Consider the following 21,550-nt stretch of genomic DNA (forward strand, 5'->3'; position numbering starts at 1 on the left):
ATTTCTTTCTCTTGCCTGATAGCTCTGGCGAAGACTTCCAACACTATGTTGAAAAGCAGAGGTGATAGGGGACAACCTTGTCGTGTTCCTGAACGTAGAGCAAAGGTCTTCAGCTTTTCAACATTAATTATGAGATTAGCTGAGGGCTTGTCGTATATGGCCTTTATTATGTTGAGGTATTTTCCTTCTATACCAATTTTAGTAAGTGTTTTAATCATAAATGGATGTTGTATGTTATCAAATGCTTTTTCTGCATCAATTGATAGAATCATATGATTTTTGTCCTATATTTTGTTTATGTGCTGTATCACATTGATGGATTTGCAGATGTTGAACCATCCTTGTGCCCCGGGGATGAACCCCACTTGGTCGTGTTGAATAACCTTTTTAATGCATTGTTGTATTCGATTTGCTGGAATTTTGTTTAGGATTTTAGCATCTGTATTCATCAGAGATATAGGTCTGTAGTTTTCTTTTTTTGTGTTGTCCTTACCAGGTTTTGGTATCAGGGTAATGTTTGCCTCATAAAATGAGTTAGGGAGTACTGACTCTTCTTCAATTTTTTGGAAGAATTTGAGCAGGATTGGTATTAGATCCTCTTTAAAGGTTTGGTAGAATTCACTGGTGAAGCCATCTGGTCCAGGACTTTTGATTTTGGGAAGGTTTTTGATGACTGATTCAATTTCCTTACTGGTGATCGGCCTGTTTAGATTTTCCAGTTCTTCATGATTCAGCCTTGGAAGGCTATATGTTTCTAAGAACTTGTCCATTTCTTCTAAGTTATTAAATTTGGTGGCATATAGTCCTTCATAGTATTCTTGGATAATCCTTTGTATTTCTGTGGTGTCCGTGATAACTTCCCCTTTTTCATTTCTGATTTTGTTAATTAGTGTCTTCTCTCTTTTTATCTTAGTGAGTCTAGCTAAGGGTTTGTCAATTTTGTTAATCTTTTCAAAGAACCAGTTCTTTGTCACTTTAATTTTTTCTATTGTCTTTTTGTTCTCTATTTCATTTAGTTCTGCTCTGATTTTCGTTATTTCCTTTCTTCTGCTGACCTTGGGTTTCGCTGGTTCTTGTTTTTCTAGTTCTTTAAGGTGTAACATGAGGTTATTTATTTGGGATTTTTCTTGTTTCTTGAGATAGGCCTGTAATGATATAAATTTCCCTCTTAAAACTGCTTTCGCGGCATCCCAAAAATTTTGGTAGGATGTATTTTCATTTTCATTTGTTTCTATGTATCTTTTGAGCTGTCCTCTAATTTCTTCTTTGACCCAGTCGTTCTTTAAAAGTATGTTGTTCAATCTCCATGTATTTGTGTTTTTTCCTGCTTTCTTTTTGTAGTTGATATCCAATTTCAAAGCTTTGTGATCAGAGAATATGGTTGGTATGATTTCAATCTTCTTAAATTTGCTGAGGCTGATTTTGTGTCCCAATATATGGTCTATCTTTGAGAATGTTCCATGTACACTAGAAAAGAATGTATAGTCTGATGTTTTAGGATGAAGTGTTCTATATATGTCAATTATGTCCATTTCATCTAATGTGTCATTTAGCGCTGCTATTTCGTTATTTATCTTCTGTTTGGATGATCTATCCATAGCTGTCAATGATGTATTTAAGTCCCCTAGTATAATTGTGTTTTGGTCAATTTCTCCCTTGAGTTCTGTTAGTAGTTGCTTGGTATATTTCGGTGCTCCCTGATTGGGGGCATAAATATTGATGACTGTTATGTTTTCTTGTTGTATAGTCCCCTTTACCATTATGAAATGTCCATCTTTGTCTCTTGTTATCTTTTTCACCCTGAAGTCTGTTTTATCGGAATTCATTATGGCTACACCTGATTTTCTCTGGGTACCATTTGCTTGGAGTGTCAATTTCCACCCTTTCACTTTGAGTCTATGCTTGTCCTTGTAGCTGAGATGTGTCTCTTGTAGATAGCATATGGTTGGGTTTAGTTTTTTGATCCAATCTGCTACTCTGTGTCTCTTTATTGGTGAGTTCAGTCCATTTACATTTAGGGTGATTATTGATATGTGAGGATTTCCTGTCATTCTATCTTTAGTTTTCTGGTAAGGCTGTGTCTCCATTGTTTCTTTGCCTTTTTGTTGTTGTCTATTATTTCTGTGTGATGGTATTCTATGATGTTTCCCTCTGTTTCTTCTTTTCTTACAGTATATATATCAGTTCTGGATGATTTTTGAGTGGTTACCCTTAAGTTTATGTAAAAGAAAATTTGATATTTAGAGTATTCCAGTTTCTTCAGTACGCTTACTTTCTCTATTCCCATATTCCAGTTCAGGCCTTTATGCTCCCCCTTTTTATGTATCGGTTGCCACAAGTTATCCCTGTTGATGGTGGTCGAATAGCCTCCTTTAGTATTTCTTGTAGGGCAGGTTGTGTATCAGAAAATTCCCTCAGCTTCTGTATGTCTGGAAAGGTCTTTATTCCTCCTTCATATCTAAAGGATATCTTTCCTGGATATATTATTCTTGGCTCATGATTTCTCTCTGACAATAGTTTGAATATTTGGTTCCACTCCCTCCTGGCTTGTAGAGTTTCTGCTGAAAAATCTGATGATAATCTAATGGGCTTTTCTTCGTAGGTTACCGTCTTCTTTTCCCTGGCTGCCTTGAGGATTCTTTCTTTGGTGTTAATTTTAGACAGCTTCAATACAACGTGCCTTGGAGAAGGCCTGTTGGGATTGAGGTAATTAGGTGTTCTATTTGCTTCTTGGATTCGATGATCGAGTTCTGTCCACAAATTTGGGAAGTTCTCATTAACAATTTCTTTGAGTATATTCTCTGTTCTTTTCTCTCTTTCTTCTCCTTCTGGTATGCCCATTATTCTTATATTTCTCTTTCTGATGGAGTCAGAAAGTTCTTGTAAAGTTCTTTCATTTCTTTTAAGTCTCAAGTCTCTTTCGTCTTCCATCTGTGTAATTTCCAGGTTTCTATCTTTGATGTCACTGATTCTTTCCTCCATCTGGTCAACTCTACTACCTAAGCTGGTTATTTCATTCTTAATTTCTTCTATTGAGTTCTTAATCTCCAGAAATTCCATTTGGTTCTTTTGTAAAATTTCAATCTCTGTCGTAAAATGGTCATGTTGTTCTTTGATTGCGTTTCTGAGTTCATTAAATTGCCTTTCTGTGTTTTCTTGCATCTCTTTGAGGTTTTTCAGAACTGCAATCTTGAATTCTCTATCATTTAAGTCACATATTTCCATATCTTTAAGTTCCGTTTCTGGAGACTTTTCACTTTCTCTCTGAGCTGTCTTGTTGCCTTGGTTATTCGTGGCAATTACTGATTTATTATTTCTCTTCCTAGACATCTACAGGAGTGTCTTCTGCATCAGGTTGATAGGAAGAGGTCTTTCTTTTGTTTTCCAGTACTTGTTGGAAGAATGTTTTATTTTCTCTCTGACTGCAGCCTTTTTTTTTTCTCTCTGACACAGTAGTGCTATATTTTCTCTGCACTTTTCCAGCTTCTCACACAATGGGGGGATTCCCTGGGAGACGGGTCTCTCCTCTGTTAACAGTTCACCTGGGTCATAGGGCACCACATCTCTGTGGGGGTGCGGAAAGTGTTTGGAGTTCCAAAGCTCTTTCTGCACCAGATTCAGAGCCCGTTTGTTTCAGCAGTTCTGTTTACTCCTGCAGGGATCCGCCCAGATAGGTGGGGCCAGGGGCGGGGTGAGTTGTGAGAAGTGGCCCAGAGCAATGGCGGCGACCACCACCACCGCCGGTCCTGCTTCCACAGCTCCCTCCCCTTTGCCGGAACTAGTTGGGCTATGAATCTGTTTCTGCGGTCCACAGTTCTCAGAACAGCAAAACTCCTGTCCTTTTGATCTGACTGCTACTTTATCGCTTCTAGCACCAGGCAGGTGGGGGTGGGGCGAGCTCTGGGATGGGAGGGAGGCGCGGCTAGTCTCAGTGCCTAAGGCTTCCGTTCTCTGCTTGGCAGTGAGGGCTTAAACCACAGTTTTCAGCCTTCTTCCCTCAGTCTTTGCTCCAAGGTTTCTGCCGGGAGCGTTGGGTTCAGCCGTGTTGTATGCTGCCCCCTCAGCCCTCTGGGCCGTAAGCGGAGCCCTAGCCGTCCGAGTTCTTCCCTTTCCCGCAGCTGTGGTAGTTCTGGGATGCAGTGAGCTTGGAGCACTGAGCTAGGTCTGCATCCTGCGCCCGAGTGGCTCCGTCCCTGCACTTCTCCTCTCCCTCCTCCCCCGCTCGCGGGATTCTCCCACCTGTAGGTGAATTCAGTAGTGGGCCTCTTCGTCTTGCCTGTCTGTTGTGCAGGGAGTCCTTTGTGGAGTTATTGTTGTCCGATTCGTTGTAAATTCCAGGAGAGCTTTACAGAGGCTCACCTCACGCCGCCATTTTGATCCGGTATTCTGAGTATTTTTAAATATAGTGTTTCTAATGGATGCTAAATATAGTGTTTCTAATATATAATTAATCACAGTCTACTGATGTCATTATTTTACCAGTTTGAGTGAAGTATAAAAAGTTTACTCTCATTACTTCTCTTTACCTTTTTTATATATAATTGCCTTAAATATTTCCTCTACGTACACTTAGAATACGTCAGACAATGTTACAGTTTTGGTTCAATTATTTAGAAAATGCAAAAAGAGAAAGAAAGCCTATTGTATTTACCTATACTTTGATTGCTGTATTGTGGTGTCTTTTCTTCTAATACTACTTCTGATACTAAATGTTTAACTAACTGGGTGTCCTAGAATTCAGTTGAATTCTGACACTAACTACCCAGAGTTATTGTCAGACTCCACAGGTTTAAGGGCTTAGTCCTGCTGCAAGATTATCCCCATTTCAGACATCAGATGCAAATATGGTCCCCTGGCAACCCACACTTCTGCACAGCTGAACACAAATTCAGGGAACCTTACAACACCACTTTAGTTTTGATAATTCATTGGAACATCTCACAGAAATGAGGAAAACATTTTACTTGCATTTACTGGTGTATTATAAAGGATACAATGCAGGAGCAGCCAAATGGAAGAGATGGATAAAGCACTGTATTGGTGGAGGGGGATGCCACAGAGCCCTCCCCAGTCACTTTCCCCTCCCTGGCGGTTAGGGGTGTTACTAAGAGTTCCAACCCTGTAATCCTGGCCAAGCATTTCTGGTAACCTTCCAGTTTGAAGCTGTCTAGCCTCCCTCACCTCCAACTCCTCCAGCCAGAAGCCACATCATTAGCATACAAAAGACATTCTTATCATTTAGGAGATTCTAGGGATTTGGGGAGCTCTCTGCTCAGAGCCAACCAAACCTGGGGAAAAGACCAAGCATTTATTTTTTTTTATTATACCACGTTTTCTTTCTTTTTCCCGGACATTCAAAGGTGTCTTCTATGATCATTTTTTTGTTGTTGTTTAGAGAACTTCCTTTAGCTGTTCTCTTATTACATGTCTGCTGGGGACAAATTCTCTAAGTATGTCTTAATTTGAGAATGTCTTGATCTCCCCTTCATTCCCGAAGTATATTTTTGCTGGGTGTAGGATTCTGAGTTGATATTCTTTTCTTTCAGCTCTTAAAAAAATATTATGCCACTTCCTTTGACCTCTGTGGTTTCAGGTGAGAAATCCTCTGTCATTCTAATTATTTTTTTTCCTGATAGGTAGTAGTTTTCCCTGGCTGCTTTCAAGATTTTTTTCTTTGTCTTTATTTTTCAGAGGTTTAATTATTATTTGTCTTGTTATGGATTTCTTTGGGTTTGTTCTGTTTGAGTTTTGCTCAGCTTTTTGAATCTGTAAGTTTGTGTCCCTTGTCAAATTTGGGAAGCTTTCAGCCATTATTTCTTAGAGTACTTTTTCAGCCTTACTGTCTTTTTCCTTTCCTTCTGAAATTCTGATGACAGAAATGCTAGATTTGTTATAGTCTCACATGTCCCTCAGGCCCTATACATTTTTTTCTCAATTTATTTCTTTCTCTGGATCAAAATAGGTCATTTCTATGTCTTTCACTTCAGCAACATTCCTCTGTCCCTTCCATTCTACTGTTGAACTCATCCACTGAACTTTTTATTTTAGTTTATTGTATTTTTCAGTTTTAAAATTTCATTGAAATCTCTTTTATATCTTCTGTTTCTTTGTTGAGTCTATTTTTTGTCATTTGTTTCAAACTTATTCATAATTGATTATTGAAGCATTTTTATCATGGCTGTTTAAAAATCTTTGACAGGTAATTTTAACATCTCTGTCATCTCAGTGTTTGCATGTATTGATTGTCTTTTCTTCATTGTTTGAGATCTTCCTGGTTCTTAGTATGATGAGTGATTTTTTTATTGAAACTTGTACCTTTTTTTAACCACGTAATGAGATTCTAGATCTTCTTTAAGCCTCCTCTTATAGTTGGCTCTGTCTGACATGGTTTTGGCAGTGGAATGGTTTTGACACCTTGTTAGTGCCAGGTTGAAGGAAGTCCAGGTTTCCCCCTTGTCTCTGTTGACGCCTGAGGTGCAGGGGGCTCCTTGTTATTACTGCTCGGGGGTAGACGTTCCAGTGGAGTCCACATGGTCTCCATGGATTGGAGGTGAAAATCCTGACTCTCCACTAGGTAGGCCTCTTCTGACACATTCCCATTGGGATGACAAAGGGACATTTTGTTACTGAAAAGTGAGGTTGCAAGTCCAATCTGCCCTTGTAGTCCACTGACACCACAGGAGTGGAGAGACTCATTGCCATCTGGGAGGAAGGGAAGTCCTGGCTTCCTATTTTGCCCTCTCTGACATTACCCTGTTGGGGGTGTTGGGACACCAAGTTACTGTCTGGTGAGATTGGAAGTCTATGCTTATACTCAGCCTTTCTGGTAGTGGTGGGGGTGGAGCAACAGTTTTTTCTATGTCATCTGGCTGGAGAGTGGTTATTGACTAAAGGTTTTTTGTTGTGCTAGCCTGCTCCTTGCTTAGTTCTTTGGCTAGAAAGAGCAGGTTTTAGTTTTTTGTTGTTGTTGTTGTTGTTGGGTTGCCAGCTTCTTCGAGTCTAAGTCTGGGATCTATGCGACAAAAAGAAAAGCCAGGGAACTCACTGCCATGTCTTTCCTCAGATCCCAAAGTCCCTAGCTGGTCTGTCTTTGTCTTGCCTCCTTTCAGAGTCTCATTATATTTCTTTTAGATGTAATATCTAGGGGTTCTTGTTGTACATAGTGGGAGAAATGCAGAAAAGTACATCTATTTTATTTTCCCGAAAGTGAAAGTTGCCTTTTCCTTTTAAGGCCAGCAGTTCTAACTCTTTATACCAAATCCTTGTTCTAAGTATTCCATCCTATAATAAATCTGATGCCAGAGGGAGAGAAACAAAGAGTCCAGCCATTCTTGTTCACTTGGAGATTAATTCACATTAGAAAGGCTTTATGCTGCAGCCAGGAAAACTATATGCTATTAGGCAGGAGCCCGTGGTTTCCAGTGTTGTCCTCTTCCGTGTTCTGGCTACCTAGTTAATAATCTTGTCAGTCTTTTCATGAAAGTCAATGCATCAATGAATTAGCAATTAAATTTTTATTTTACTGCTTTGTCCACAGATAAAGGTAAGTAATTTAAAGGTAATAGATTATTAATATTTTAATTTTATTTTAGAAAATATCTAAGAAATTTAAAGCACTATTTTTCTTATATAGGTATTGAAGACAAATTTAGGCCTTTTTATTCAAGTCATTTAGAAGCACATGTAGAAGAGGATGTGAAGAGTTTAAAGGTAGGTAATATAGCAGATGCTAAAAATGTTAACATATCAAAGCATATATATTTTCAATTATGAAAACCATAGCAATATAATTTGTTATGGAGATTTGAGGTAAGCTAGTGTGGTAACCACATAAAACAAAATCAGCAAGTTTATGCAGATATCATCAACTTGGCATACTGTACCCATTCCTCCTTCAAAACTAATGAAATGAGAGAAAATATACATAGCAATATGAAAACAAAAGCACAACTTCTCTGGAATAGAATGGAAAGTATTCTAGGTGAATCAGTCATTTTGAGGAATTCTTGAGATAGAAAGCCGACAGAATTATATTTTCTGAGACATGTAACAGAAAAAGAAAAGCTAACCCAAAACATAATGCTGAAGAAGGAGTACTGGAGAAGGAAGTCTTGACTCAATGTACAAAAGAAACAGCATGGTCACCTAGGATATTGACAGGGAGAGTCATTTGGGATTCACAGTTGTGCCAGTTATAAAAGTTAGCACGTCCCCCTAATTCCCTAAGCAATAAATGGGAGCAGCATATGCCTCGGGCTGAAGCAGTGAGTGATGTCTGGGGTCAGAGAGTTATGTCAAAGACTGTTACTAACCAAGAAAGAGACTTTCCCTACGTACACATTCAGGAAACAAGCTACTGTCGTAAGTCTTACAGCAACATACTGCTAGAATTATGAAAGTGAAACTACAGTAAATAAAACAATCAGGCAACCAGAAATTTTAAAGTACAAAAAAAAGGAAAAGAAATAAGACAGTCAAGAATTGCAGACTTTTACACTGTAAAAGATATCTGGCCGGCCCGGTAGCTCAGGCGGTTGGAGCTCCGTGCTCCTAATGCTGAAGGCTGCTGGTTCGATTTCCACATGGGCCAGTGGGCTCTCAACCACAAGGTTGCCGGTTGGATTCCTCAATTCCTACAAGGGATGGTGGTCTCCGCCGCCTGCAACTAACAACGGCAACTAGACCTGGAGCTGAGCTGCGCCCTCCACAACTAAGATTGAAAGGACAACAACTTGACTTGGGAAAAGCCTGGGAGTACACACTGTTCCCCAATAAAGTTCTGTTCCCCTTCCCCAATAAAATCTTAAAAAAAGATCTCTAATACAAATGAAGAAAGCAATCAAAAGGACATCATTAAAGATAGTCACCAAGACAAAAAATCATTACCATAATAATCAGTAATATTTCATAATGACAAAAGGTTCAATTCATAAGGATGATAATAATAGCTTTAAATATGTATATGCCGATAACAACATGGCCTCAGAATGTACAAAGCAAAAATTGACAGAACTCAAAGAAGAAATACAGACAAATCCATGATCATAGTTGGAGATTTTAATACAAATTTCTTTTTAATTGATAAAACCAGTAAGGATATAGAAAATTTCCATCTGAAATCTATGTAATTTTATTAACAATTGTCACCCCAATAAATTTAAAAAAAAAAAAAAGAAAATTTCAAGAACATAATTAACACATTTGACCTAATAGAAATATATAAAACACTGCACCTAATAACTACAGAATACTTACCTTTAAATGCTTTTTAAGAACATATAGAACATTTTCAAAAGTTGACTATGCACTGGGAAACAAAACAAGTCTCAATCAATTTGAAGGATTATAATATAAAGAATGTTCCCCGACTACATTTCAATTATGCTAGAAATTAATCTTAACAGATAATTAGAAAATCCCATGTGGTTAGAAGTTAAGAAATATACTTTTCAATATCCTTTAGGTAAAAAAACTAATAATAATGGAATTTAGAAAATACTTGGAACTGAAGGCTAACAAAAACACTACATATTAAAACGTAGAGAATGCCCTTTGCAAAGAAATACTAGTATAGTCATTCATATGTGTGTGTGTGTATATATATGTGTGTGTGTATATATAGGTACACACATACACACACACACACACACAAATGAAAAGCTGAAAATGAATTAGCCAAACGTTCATCTGGAGAAGATAGCAAAATAAATCTAGAGCAAATAGAAAGCAGTAAGAGAAGAGCATAAATTAGTGACATAGGAAACAGTTAATAGAGGATCAAATAGTTAAATGTTGATTCTTTGGAAAGGCTAATAAAATCAACTAAGACTGATCAAGAAAAACAGAGACTGAAATAATTAAGAGGTATCACTATACCTCCCTATAGACATCAAAATGGTATTAAGAGGATATTGTGAACAAGTGTTTGCTAATTAATTTTAAAATTTGGATAAAATGGCAAATTTCTAGAAAAAAGTATAACTTAGCAAAACTGACTCAGAGTTTAAAAACCTGAATATTCCTATAACCATCGGATTAGCGATGAAAATTCTTCCCACAAAGAAAATTTCACAGATAGCTTCATCAGTTATTTCTACTAAATATTCAGTGAATAAATTATCCCAATCTTATAAAAAATTTGTCCAGATAATGGAGAAGAGGTAACTCTCCCAGTCATTTTATGAAACTAGCATAACCTTGATTCCAAAATCTGAAAATAAAGATAAAAGAAAGGAAAATTACAGACCAGTCTCACTTAGATGTGAAAATCCTGAATAAAATATAAACACAATGAATCAATCAATAGACTGTGAAGGTTGGAAAAGATACTTGGCCTCATTAACAGAGAAAAGCAAAGTGAATTGATTATAATTTTTCATCCATTAGATTCACAATGTTTTGAAAGATTGGTAGTATCAAGTGTTGGTGAAAATGCAGAGTAACAGGCAGTCTCGTGCAGTGTTGGTTGAGTGTGAATTTGTGAAGTTTATTGAAAGATGATGCATCCATCAAACTGTTAGAAGCGTAACGTTTGCAGCAATTCTACTCTTTAGTAATCGATCCTGCTCACGTATATCCTCAAAGATTTAGCTTCAGGAGTTCTTTGCATCTTAGTTTTTGAGTATAAAAGATTGGAAATGACCCAATGTATTTATGACCCATTATTTAGGTATACTAAATAATGAATCATCGAAACTACAGAATGCTGTATAGCCATTTAAAAGAGGTAGAAACTAACATACAATGATATGGAAAGCCTATTAATTAGAAGTTAAGTCAAAACAATACTTAGACTGTGATCCTTTTGATCTTAAAATATATACACATTTGTGTACTTCCCGAATATATATGCAAATGCCTAGAGAGACTGAAAGGATGCACAAGATGCTCTGATCAAGGTTACCTCTAAGGGATGAAAGAGCGGGAGTTGGAAGGAACAACTTTAAAGTGTTCCTCTGTGTGGTTCTGCACAGTTTGATTCTTTTAAAAGGAATTTGTACTTATATATTTTGTGTAATAAAAAATAACTATAAAAAGAAAACAATTGCTTTTATAAAATTAAAATAGCTTTAAAATGCTCATCATGTTAAATAAAAAGCAATATGCAAACTGCTACAAACTATGTACATAATTAATATCCTGTCACTCTCCTCCAAATCACTCATATGTTCATTCAGTGAATATTTTTGACCACCTATGTAGCAGGCAATCTGTTAGGAGCAAAATGCAAATATGACTAGGAAAAAAAACTTGAAGAAAATACCAAAATGTTAATTTTTTTCCTTTGAATAAAGGCACTATGTGTATGTTTCTTTTAAAATAAATTCCCTACATTTTTTATATTTTTTATAATGAGTATTATCACTTTTATAGGTGAAAAACTTTTTTTATTATTATTGTGGTAAAAGATACATAATATAAAATTTACGATCTTAACCATTTTTAAGTGTAAAATTCAGTGGCATTAAGTACATTTACATTTTTGTGCAACCATTACCAGTATCTATTTCCATCTTTTTTAAACCAAAACAGTAACTTTGTACCCATTAAACAACAACTACCCTTTCCTTTCTCTCCCCAGCCCCTGGCAACCTCTATTCTACTTTCTGTTTATGAATTTGCCTATTCTAGGTACATCATAGACATGGGATCGTACATCATTTGGCATTTGGCATTTAGCATATTTCATTTAGCATGTTTTCAGGGTTCATCCATTTTGTAGCATGTATCAGAACTTTGTCCCTCTTTAAGGATCAATAATATTCCATTGTATTTATATATCACACTTTGATTATTCATTCAGCTGTTGGTGGATACTTGGCTTGTTTCCGCCTTTTATCTATAACGAATAATTCTGTATACCAATGAACGTTGGTATACAAGTTACCTTTTTGAGTCCCTGTTTTCAGTTCTTTTAGGTATATACCCAGCAGTGGGATTGTTGGATTGTATGATAATTCTATGTTTAACTTTTTGAGGAACCATCAAACTGTTTTCCATAACGACTACACCATTTTACATTCCCACCATCAATGCACAAGGGTTCCAGTTTTTCTGTTCTCACCAACACTTTTCATTTTGTGGGTTTTGTTTTGTTTTTCTAATAATAGCCATTCTAATGAGTGTGAAGTGGTATATATATATATCTTATGGTGGGTTTGATCTGCATTTCCTAATGGCTAATGAAGTTAAGCATATTTTCATGTATTTATTGGCCATTTGTATATCTTCTTTAAGAGAAATGTCTGTTTAAGTCCTTTGCCCATTTTTGAATTGTGTTGTTTTTGTTGCTGAATTGTAAAAATTCTTTATATAATCAGGATATTCATCCCTTATTAGATATATATGATTTGTAAATTTTTTTTTCCTTTTGTCAATGGGTTGTCTTTTCACTCTCTTGATAGTGTGCTTTGATGCATGGAAGGTTTTGATTTTGATGTAGTCCAGTTTACTTTTATTTTGTTGCCTATGCTTTTGGTGCCATATCCAAATCCAATGTCTCGAAGCTTCCCCTCATGTTTTCTTCTAATAGTTATATGGTTTTACCTCTTAAGCTTAAGTCTTTAATCTGTTTTGAGTTAATTTTTGTATATGTTGAAAGGGAAGGCTCTAACTTCATTCTTTTACATGTGGAAATTCAGTGTACCACTATTGAATGGTCTTAGCACTCTTGTTGAAAATCAATTGACCATTTATGCAAAAGTTCATTTCTAGGTTCTCCGTTATGTTTCATTGGTCTATATGTGTATCCTTAGGCCACACCATACTGTTTTGATTACTATAGCTTTGTAGTGAGTTTTGAAATCAGAAAGTGTGGGCCCTCCAACTTGTTCTTCTTTTTAAAGATTGTTTGGCTATTTGGGAAAAACGTTTTACTTTTAAAAAATAGTTACGGCTTGTAAGAGCTATATGAAATTTCTACCTTCTGAAAAGATTCATTCTTCTTGTAATAATTTTCTGGAGCTGTTTCTGCTGTTTACTAAAGTGTGTATCTATGCTCTTTATTATAGAAAGACTATCCTGACCAAAAGGAAATAGTGAAGAGAATGCAGTCTCTCCAAATGGATTGTGTAGCAATGCCTCCAAGCAGGTCAAATTCAGGTAGCTTTTACTGTGATCAAAAAATAATATTTGTTCACTTATTTTTTTGCTCATTCATTTACTCTACTCTAAAATACTATTCACAACCATATGAGAAACAAGAAACTATAAAATTGAACACCTGCCTTAAAGGAATTTATGATATATTTGGGAGTCAAGATTCATATATTTGAAGTATTAAGTAACACTGAGTTCACCAAAATCATACAGTACCCTGAATATAAGAGTGCTAATATATCTGATAGGGAGAAAGTGATGGTTCAGGAAAAAGAAGAGGGCATACAAGAGAGCAGAGTCCTTGAGAAGGTCAGTGATGACTAGATCCAGCGTACAAGCAGAGAGGTCGGTCTCAGAGTCAAGCAGGGATACTTTTTTTTCCTTACAACAAAAGGGAAGGCAGAATGTGGGATGTGGAAGCCACTTATTAGCTATCTGTTCTGGGGCAAATCCCTTAACCTCTTAAACCTCATCCATCAAATCATAATTACTCCTACTCTTTATAGGGCTTTTAAAGAATGAAAGAAAACCCGTGGAATGTGATTAGCACAAACCTACTGCTCTTATTTTCCAACCCTGGATCATATCAAGGAGACAGCCACCTTCTCTGCTGCAACATAAGTCCCTTTCTTCCGTGGTCATTCCTGCAACACCCACTTTTCTGTTGCTTATTATAATTTCCCTAGTGCTCTCTCACTGCCAGGCAGGGGCTCCTACTTACTACGTATTAAAGAAAGGGCCATCTAGTAAATACTTTTTACTTGTTTTCAAAGTTTTCAGTATGTTACTCTGAGATACAGATTCATTATGGGGCTCAGGTTTCATTTTACTTTTTAATATTTTATGAAGCTTTCTCCAATGTCAATCATTTCTTCTCAGCCACTGAACAGCCAAGTTCTCTACACAGTTCACAGGGACTCAGGATGGGTCCCGTGGAGGAGTCCTGGTTTGCTTCTTTCCCAGAGCACCAGCAGGAGGAAAATGAGCTCAGCCTGCAGAATAAACTCCAGGAGGAGGCCAACTACCATCTTTTTGGCAGCCGCATGGACAGGCAGACAAAAGAGCAACCCAGACAGAATGTGGCTTACAATAGAGATGAGGAAAGGAGACGAAGGGTCTCCCATGACCCTTTTGCACAGCCGAGACCTTATGAGAATGTTCCGAAGCCAGGAATAAAAGGCCTTGCTCCTACCAGTACAACCAGTCAAAGTAATGCAGTACACCAACCAACGGGGCTGACCAGCCAACCCCAAGTACTGTACTGGAACAATGCATCATTTGGTACACAAGGTTTTGGACCAAGACCATTGGATATACAAACAGTAGGTGCCAGAGTTTGGTGTGGGCCAAATCCAAGCCAAATGCCAAGCCTGCATAAAGTTCCAGTGCCTGAGACGACCCTACTAGGAAACACACCCACCATTCCATTTGTCTCCTTTCCATCAAGAGGTAATCAGGCCTTTCAGTCACAATCTTATCTTTTTTCATTTTTTCTGAAAATAAAACAGCCATTAGCTCTTTTGTTGTCTATAGGTAACAAAGGGCAAGTTGTTCAGAGTCTTCAGCGGCCAGATACAACTTGCCACCGTGGAATAGTCCATCAGACCACTTGGCTTGGGCATATTTCAGTTTGGGTAGGATTCATTGCTGTTGCGGAAAATGTTGGTTTATAGGTTCTTGTAACTGGTAGGCATCTTCCACTCTAATTTGGATCACAACATCCCATTATACCCAATCTCTGAGGCAAGTGAAAGTATTTACTTGTATTCTTTTACTTGCTTGCAGTTTTCTGGTGGTAAGAAATGTCTTGAATATTTTTATTTCTTATATAGGCCAAAGACTACCATTTGTGATGAAAACCACATTGCCCACCATCATCCATCTCTAGAACTCTTTTTATCTTCCCAAAATGAAACTCTGTACTCATCAGACAATAACTCCCCAGTCTCCTTTCTGTTCCCAACCCCTGGCAATCAACGTTCTGCTTTCTGTGACCATGAATTTAATTACTGTAGGTACTTCATATAAGTGGAATCACATACTATTTTTGTCCTTTTGTGTCTGGCTTACTTAGCACAATGTTCTAAAGGTTCATCCATGTTGCAGCATATGTCAGAATTTCCTTCCTTCTTAAGGCTGAATAATATTCCATTATATGTATATGTCACATTTTGTTTATCCATTCATCTGTTGATGGACATTTGAGTGGCTTCTACATTTTTGCTATTGTGAATAATGCTGCTATGAGCATGGGTATATAAATACCTGTTTCAGACCCTGCTTTCAATTCTTTGGGGTATATACTCAGATGTGGAATTACTGGATCATATGGTAATTCTATTTTTAATTTTTTGAGGAACCACCATACTGTTTTCCACAGTGGCTATACCACTTTGTATTCCAACCAATAGTGCACAAGGGTTCCAATTTCTCTACATCCTTGTCAACATTTATTATTTTCTGTTTTTTTGATAGTAGTCATCCTAATGAATGCGAGGTCATTCAGCCATATTTTAAAAAATAAAATTTTACAGGGTGGCGTAGGATAAATAATTTAACTTAAACATTTGGATTAAAGCCCTTGCCCATTATCATGTTGTATTTTTTTATCTTGCTTTCATTTTAGATATACTTACTTGTGTATTTCTCTCTACTCAGATGAGTCTGTAAAATGTTCCATATACAACAGTACCGGCGTTCAGATTGGAGACAATAATTTTATGGATGTTGGTGGAATAAGTTTGCCATTACTGGACAGCACATACATGAACTTGAAAGAAGAGCCAGCTTCTAAGTATCTAGATATTTTTGGTAATATGCCCTTTAAGGACCCATTGTCTAGCAACCTTGAACTTCTCTTATTTGTTGAGAGGGATGTAGTGGAATCCTAAAATCCCTCTGATTATTCTCCCTGAAAGTCTCATGGTTCCTCTGTAAAATATGTCTGTAACTTCCATATAATTCCCTTGTAAATTATGTTTAATATGGGGATAATTACAATATCTAATTCATAGATTTGTTGTAAAACTTAAATGAGTCATTATGTATAAAGAGCTTAGAACACTGGCACATAGTAAGATCTATGATAGTATTAAATTATCATAATCATCATCAATATTACTACTCAGACCTAGGAGAGTTCCTTCAGGTCCTCATGAAAAAGAATTCTATAAATAATAGGAGACTATGCCCTCAACAGTACCTCTGCAGTAAAAACGAAAGCTTTCTCTTACAGGGTTCTACTATACCGCTCATAATACTAATCCCAAAACACAACCTGATAAAAGCAGTCATGAGGCCCAAACAATGTGATGTAAGGACCCAGATTTCCGATTAACCCTAGGATTGGCAATTTTTTTTTCTATCAAGGTATAGATACTAAATATTTTAGGTTTTGCTGGCCCTGAGGTCTCTATTCCAACTACTCAACTCACATTGTAGTGCGATAGCAGCCACAGACAATATGTACACGATGGCTGTAGTCCAGTAAAACTTTGTTTAAAGAAACAGTCAACAGGCCCGATTTGGTCCACAGGCCAGAATTTGCTAATCCCTGGTCTAGCCCATTTGAAGGATAGTCTTTAAAAAACCTAGAACGGAGGTTCCAATTTTGGGGGAAACAAAGGCATCTTTGAGGATCTGATGAAACCCAGGGTTTCCTCTCCCAAAGAGGTATGAAATTTGGCAATTTCATTGAAATTTGGCAATTTCAATCTTGGGAGGTTTTTGGATTGCTAACGTCTAATGGTGATGATAAAAGCTGCATTGTGGGGAGCTGAGGAAAGAATGGGAGTTGAGGGGGCAAAAATGAGATATCTTTTCTCTTATATTCAGCTTATTGAAGTAGGATGAGGATCAAGGAATATGGTTTGTTTCTGGTGGTTATTTTATACTTTTGTTTCCTTCTACTATTTTTACAAAGGCCTAAGTGGAAGAAAGCAGTAGGAAGAGAGAGGTTTCGGCTATAGGAGAAGAGAGGACAGCAGCTGGGGCAGGGAAGGGATGAGTCCAAAAATAGACCTTGAAGCGTATAGGTGCCTCATCTCTTAAAAGACGAGGGAAGGTATTGTAATTGATAGGTTCACACCTGATGGTCTTGGTTTCCTTATAAGAGGAAAGTGAACTGTTGGGTGAATGGGAACCAGGAGTTGAGTGACCTTAACTCTGGACAGATATAAGTGGAAAATGCACAAAAGGAACAAACATGGTGTTTTTCCCTCTTTACATCAGAAAAATCTAATGTGAACAGGGCTGCTGGCTAAGGTTGTATAAAATAGCCTAGAAGTCAGGCAGGGGTTTTGTTCCTGAAGCCATCAGCTGTGGCTCAGAGATGTGTCTGCTAGGAGGAAGAGGTGCCCTATTCCACAAAGACTCTAGTGGGCCAGTGGACATGTAAAGTGTCATCCAATGAGTGAACAACTGTATAAGAAGTTATCTTTTTCACTGTACTCAAGGTATTCACTGTATACAGGTTTTTGAAGCTAGAATGTTCAAATGGGTTACAGCTTGATGTCTCCTTCTCTTCTTTTTCTGGCAGATAATACCACTAGTCTGACTGATAAACATCTGGACCCAGTCAGGGACAACCTGGGAAGGAGCTGGAAAAGCTGTGCCCGTAAACTGGGCTTCACTGAATCTCAGATTGATGAAATTGACCATGACTATGAGCGAGATGGATTAAAAGAAAAGGTTTACCAGATGCTCCAAAAGTGGCTGATGAGGGAAGGCAGTAAGGGGGCCACAGTGGGAAAGCTGGCCTATTCTCTCTACCAATGTTCAAGAATAGACCTTCTGAACTCTTTGATCCATATGAGCCAAAACTAAGTCTGGAAGGGGCTTTGGCAGCATGAAGTGAAGTCCTCACTTAGTAATCCACTGGAAGTGTGCTGCCTCAGATTATCCAGAATTCTTTCCTCACTGATACGGAGAATGGGAAAGAAATCTACGGCAGACAACCGGCTAAACAGGAAGATGTATTAATGGCCAAGTCCCAATCAAAAAAGAAACCTAATTGGGATTTGAAAGGGAAAGAAGAGATATTTGAGGAAGATCAATTTCTTTTTGTTCATCCCATAACCTTCAATTATGCTATTCAGTTTCCTGGAGTTTTATTTGAGTGGTGGAAAAAAACAACTCAGAGAATGTAAACTAAATCAACTTTCTTATCTGGTGCTCTCTTCTCCACATAAGCTCCTGTTATAACCGAAGTACAGAAAAATTCCAAGTTCTCTTTAAATAGGTTTTTTTGTATCACAACCACAGTTCATTATAGGGTCTGCTAACTTCAGCATCAAAATGCTGTGTCAATCACTATGGGCTTCAAGAATTGCATGCACTCTCTACTCCATAAATTAACTGAAGGGATTTTAAGGAATACTAAGAAAGGGAAAACAAAAATAGATAACAAAAATGTCAGAATTTTCCAGGCAGTTGTTGCAAGAAATTGCTACTAACTGTGACAACTATAAAAATTCTTGATGAAATTTTAAGTTCTTTCCTAGCATTCTGATACTTTATGCACTTTTCCGACCTGTGTGCCTTGAACAGGGAGCAGGTATGCAGGGAGTACTACCCCCACCCCTGTGATGGTAGCTTCAGGACTGATCACTGCTGAACAACTTCCCAGTTTACCCCAGGGTACTGGAGAAATATTTTCATTTGTTTTCTGCAAGCTATGATATAAAAAAAGGACAGCTTCAGAATCTGGTAATTGTGCACTCAACCTTTCAAAGCCCATGTGAAACTCAGGAATGACTGAAGAAACTGGAAGACTGAAGCTAACCGAGTCACCCAGCATCACTGCCGGCACTTAACGGAGAGGGCGTGTCATTGTGCTTGGCCCTCCCCTGAGGGAAGGAAAGAAGGGTGCAGTGTGGCCAGTCTGGCTGTCAGAACAGATTCTAGTGTCTTGGGTGTTGATAACAGTATTGTTGGTTCTGCTTCTAAATCTCCTCCGGCCCCAGCAGATACACACACACACACACACACACACACCCCTGTAGTGGGACTGTAAGGCAGAATTTCTCAGCCTCAGCACTATTAACATTAAATAATTCTTTGTTGTGGGGACTGTCCTGTGCATTGTAGGATGTTTGGAAGCAATCCTGGCCTCTACCTGCTAGATGCCAGTAGCGCTCTTCTCCCCCTCCTCCCATTCCCAGTGGGACAAACAAAAATGTCTCTAGATATTGCCAGATGTTTCTTGGAAGGGGAAAATTGCCCCAGTTGAGAAGGGCACTGCTATAAAGTAAGAACCTCAGTTCTCTTACCCACGCATATTCAGGCTCACACAGCATTGTACCACATACAAGTATACCAAAAGGAAAACTGGAGGGGGAAGGGTCCCAGGCTTTGCCAGCCGGGGGCTGGATGATTTCTTTCTTAAATGTATCCCTGTACCTCTGTCCTAACAGTGTTCTAAAATCTCTAAATTCTGGATACTGAATGATCAATTTTAAGAGGCAAAAATGGAAAGTATTTTAATCGACTTTTTGAAAGTAAAATTTTGTACTTTAAATATAAGCCATTGAAATGATGTGTGTTTGTATAAATGAGACAGTTTGGGATTCTCCACTGTGACTTGACCACTTAGGTTGGCAGTTCCTGTACATACACCCCTCCCACCCGCCTGCTATTATTGGCAGGTGAAAGGAAGCTGATGGTAAAAAGAGAGGTTTTTGGAGCAATTTTGTCTCTCAGGACAAAAGCTCACTGTCCTGAACCTGTAGCACTGCTGTCCTCCAAACATGGCTCAGAGGCCTTGCCTTGAGACTCCACTCTAAAAACATGGCTGAAAAGAGCTAAATTGATATCTGAGGAGTTTCAGTACAAGACTGAAGCACCATAAAAACTAGTCTTGGGCAGAAACCAATTAAGTGAGATGACACAGACTACAAAATGAGAAAGAGAAGTATCCATACTTGGTTCCAAAAAAGATACTCAGACCCCTAAGCTTACTGCTGGTAAGACCCACTTCCTGCTCTGTCTTGCTGGCAGATTTCTCCCTTGTTGCTATGGTCATAATCTTTGGGTCATAACAATTTGCTTCATAATATGAAGTTAGGATTTCAGGAACAAGAAAAGGAGTTCTTTCTCACAAAATGTTTTAAGTAGTATTTTACTGAGCATTTTAATGTGTGTTATTTATAGAGAACAGTTTTCCTAATTATAATAATGTAAATGAAATAGGTGTTCATATGATCAAGATTTCAGAGGCCTCTGATCACAAAGAAATCACTGCAGGGCTAGTGCTCCAATGATGAATTCTGTAATATGTAGTAATCCATGTACCGGGTTTTGAAATGAAGCAGGCTTAAATTCTCCTCTGCCACCCTTAACTTGTATATCTAGGGCCTGCTTCCTAACCTCCTCAGCCTCCACTTCCTCTTCTGTAGAGAGGGCAATAGTACATAAGATTGGTGTGAGGATTTAAGTAAGATAATGCATCATAAGGCGCTGGCATAAAAATAGTAGTTACTCATTTATTTTTACTTGTAAATATCCTTACACACCAGTCACTGGTACTTTTATTTCTATGGCATCAATTCCCAGGAGTAGGAATGGGTGGGGGGAGGGGCACAGGATATATACTTTAAATTTGAAAGAACCTGCCAGATTATCTTCTGAAACAATAACAGTAATTTCTTTTCTACATACAGTGTATGAGGAATCCTCTCCAGTAGTTGTTTTTTAAACTGCACACTTGTGTTACACATAAAGAACTAGTTCTTAAGTGTGTACTTAAAAATAAATTGTGATTGACATAGGTAACCTAAAACCTCACAGTGCCACCATTTTGCTTACCAGTAGGATAACTGGTGTTAAAATTGTACAGTTATTTTTAATCCTCATCATCTCTGACAAGAAATCCCACTCAATATTTCAGAGAAAAATAACCCCACCTAAGATTTGTGAAAGTCAAATGATAGTAGTCAGCTGAAATATATATTTCTCTTTCCTTCTATGCAGGAAATTTGATGTAATAGATTTATGTTGAAAGTAGAATAAAAATATTTTTTGCATATTCCATATTTAAGTCAAACCTGCCTTTACTAAAGAAACTCCAATGGGCCATTGAGGACACTGCAGGTTAACAGAACTTCCTATGGCTGTAACACTTAAAAGCACTGTGCATATAGAACTATTACAACGGAGGAGTTTCTTGAAGGAGAAATGATGAAATATGCAAGGAAACTTATCATCTCAAATAATTCAAGTCAAGGCTAAACAGTAGCCATGAATCTGCTCGTTATTTCCAGTTAAGGTAAAGCATAATGGTAGTGAGAATTAAAGGGGTAGTTTTTTGTGTGCACTGAATCAATTGCAGATGTTTACCTTTTTAAAGCTTGAATTATATGGTTGAAGAAGAAAAACTTTAATTGTAAAACAACAATTTGTCATTATACTCAGTTTTAAGTGTACAGGTCCGTGGCCTTAAGGACATCCCCAGTGC

The 21,550-nt window shown here is 37.7% G+C and overlaps 1 protein-coding gene across 7 annotated transcripts in view; it reads left to right on the forward strand.

Annotated features, from left to right (window-relative positions):
• The window catches only part of RIPK1 (receptor interacting serine/threonine kinase 1), a 39,854-nt gene extending 18,729 nt beyond the window's left edge, over window positions 1–21,125 (forward strand). For 5 of the 7 annotated variants that reach the window (XM_081056611.1, XM_081056612.1, XM_081056617.1 and 2 more), the window contains 5 exons: window positions 7,634–7,710; window positions 13,011–13,101; window positions 13,978–14,547; window positions 15,757–15,909; window positions 17,636–19,632. In XM_081056611.1, the coding sequence (XP_080912737.1) occupies window positions 7,634–7,710; window positions 13,011–13,101; window positions 13,978–14,547; window positions 15,757–15,909; window positions 17,636–17,922 (1,178 nt within the window). In that variant the 3' untranslated portion in view covers window positions 17,923–19,632. Of the gene's footprint in view, window positions 1–7,633; window positions 7,711–13,010; window positions 13,102–13,977; window positions 14,548–15,756; window positions 15,910–17,635 lie in introns of all 7 variants that reach the window. The other 2 variants (XM_081056615.1, XM_081056616.1) reach the window with 1 other exon arrangement.
• Window positions 21,126–21,550: the final 425 nt, after the last annotated feature.

This window comes from Rhinolophus hipposideros (genome assembly GCF_964194185.1).
Source record: "Rhinolophus hipposideros genome assembly, chromosome: 8".
NCBI classification, from domain to species: Eukaryota; Metazoa; Chordata; class Mammalia; order Chiroptera; family Rhinolophidae; genus Rhinolophus; species Rhinolophus hipposideros.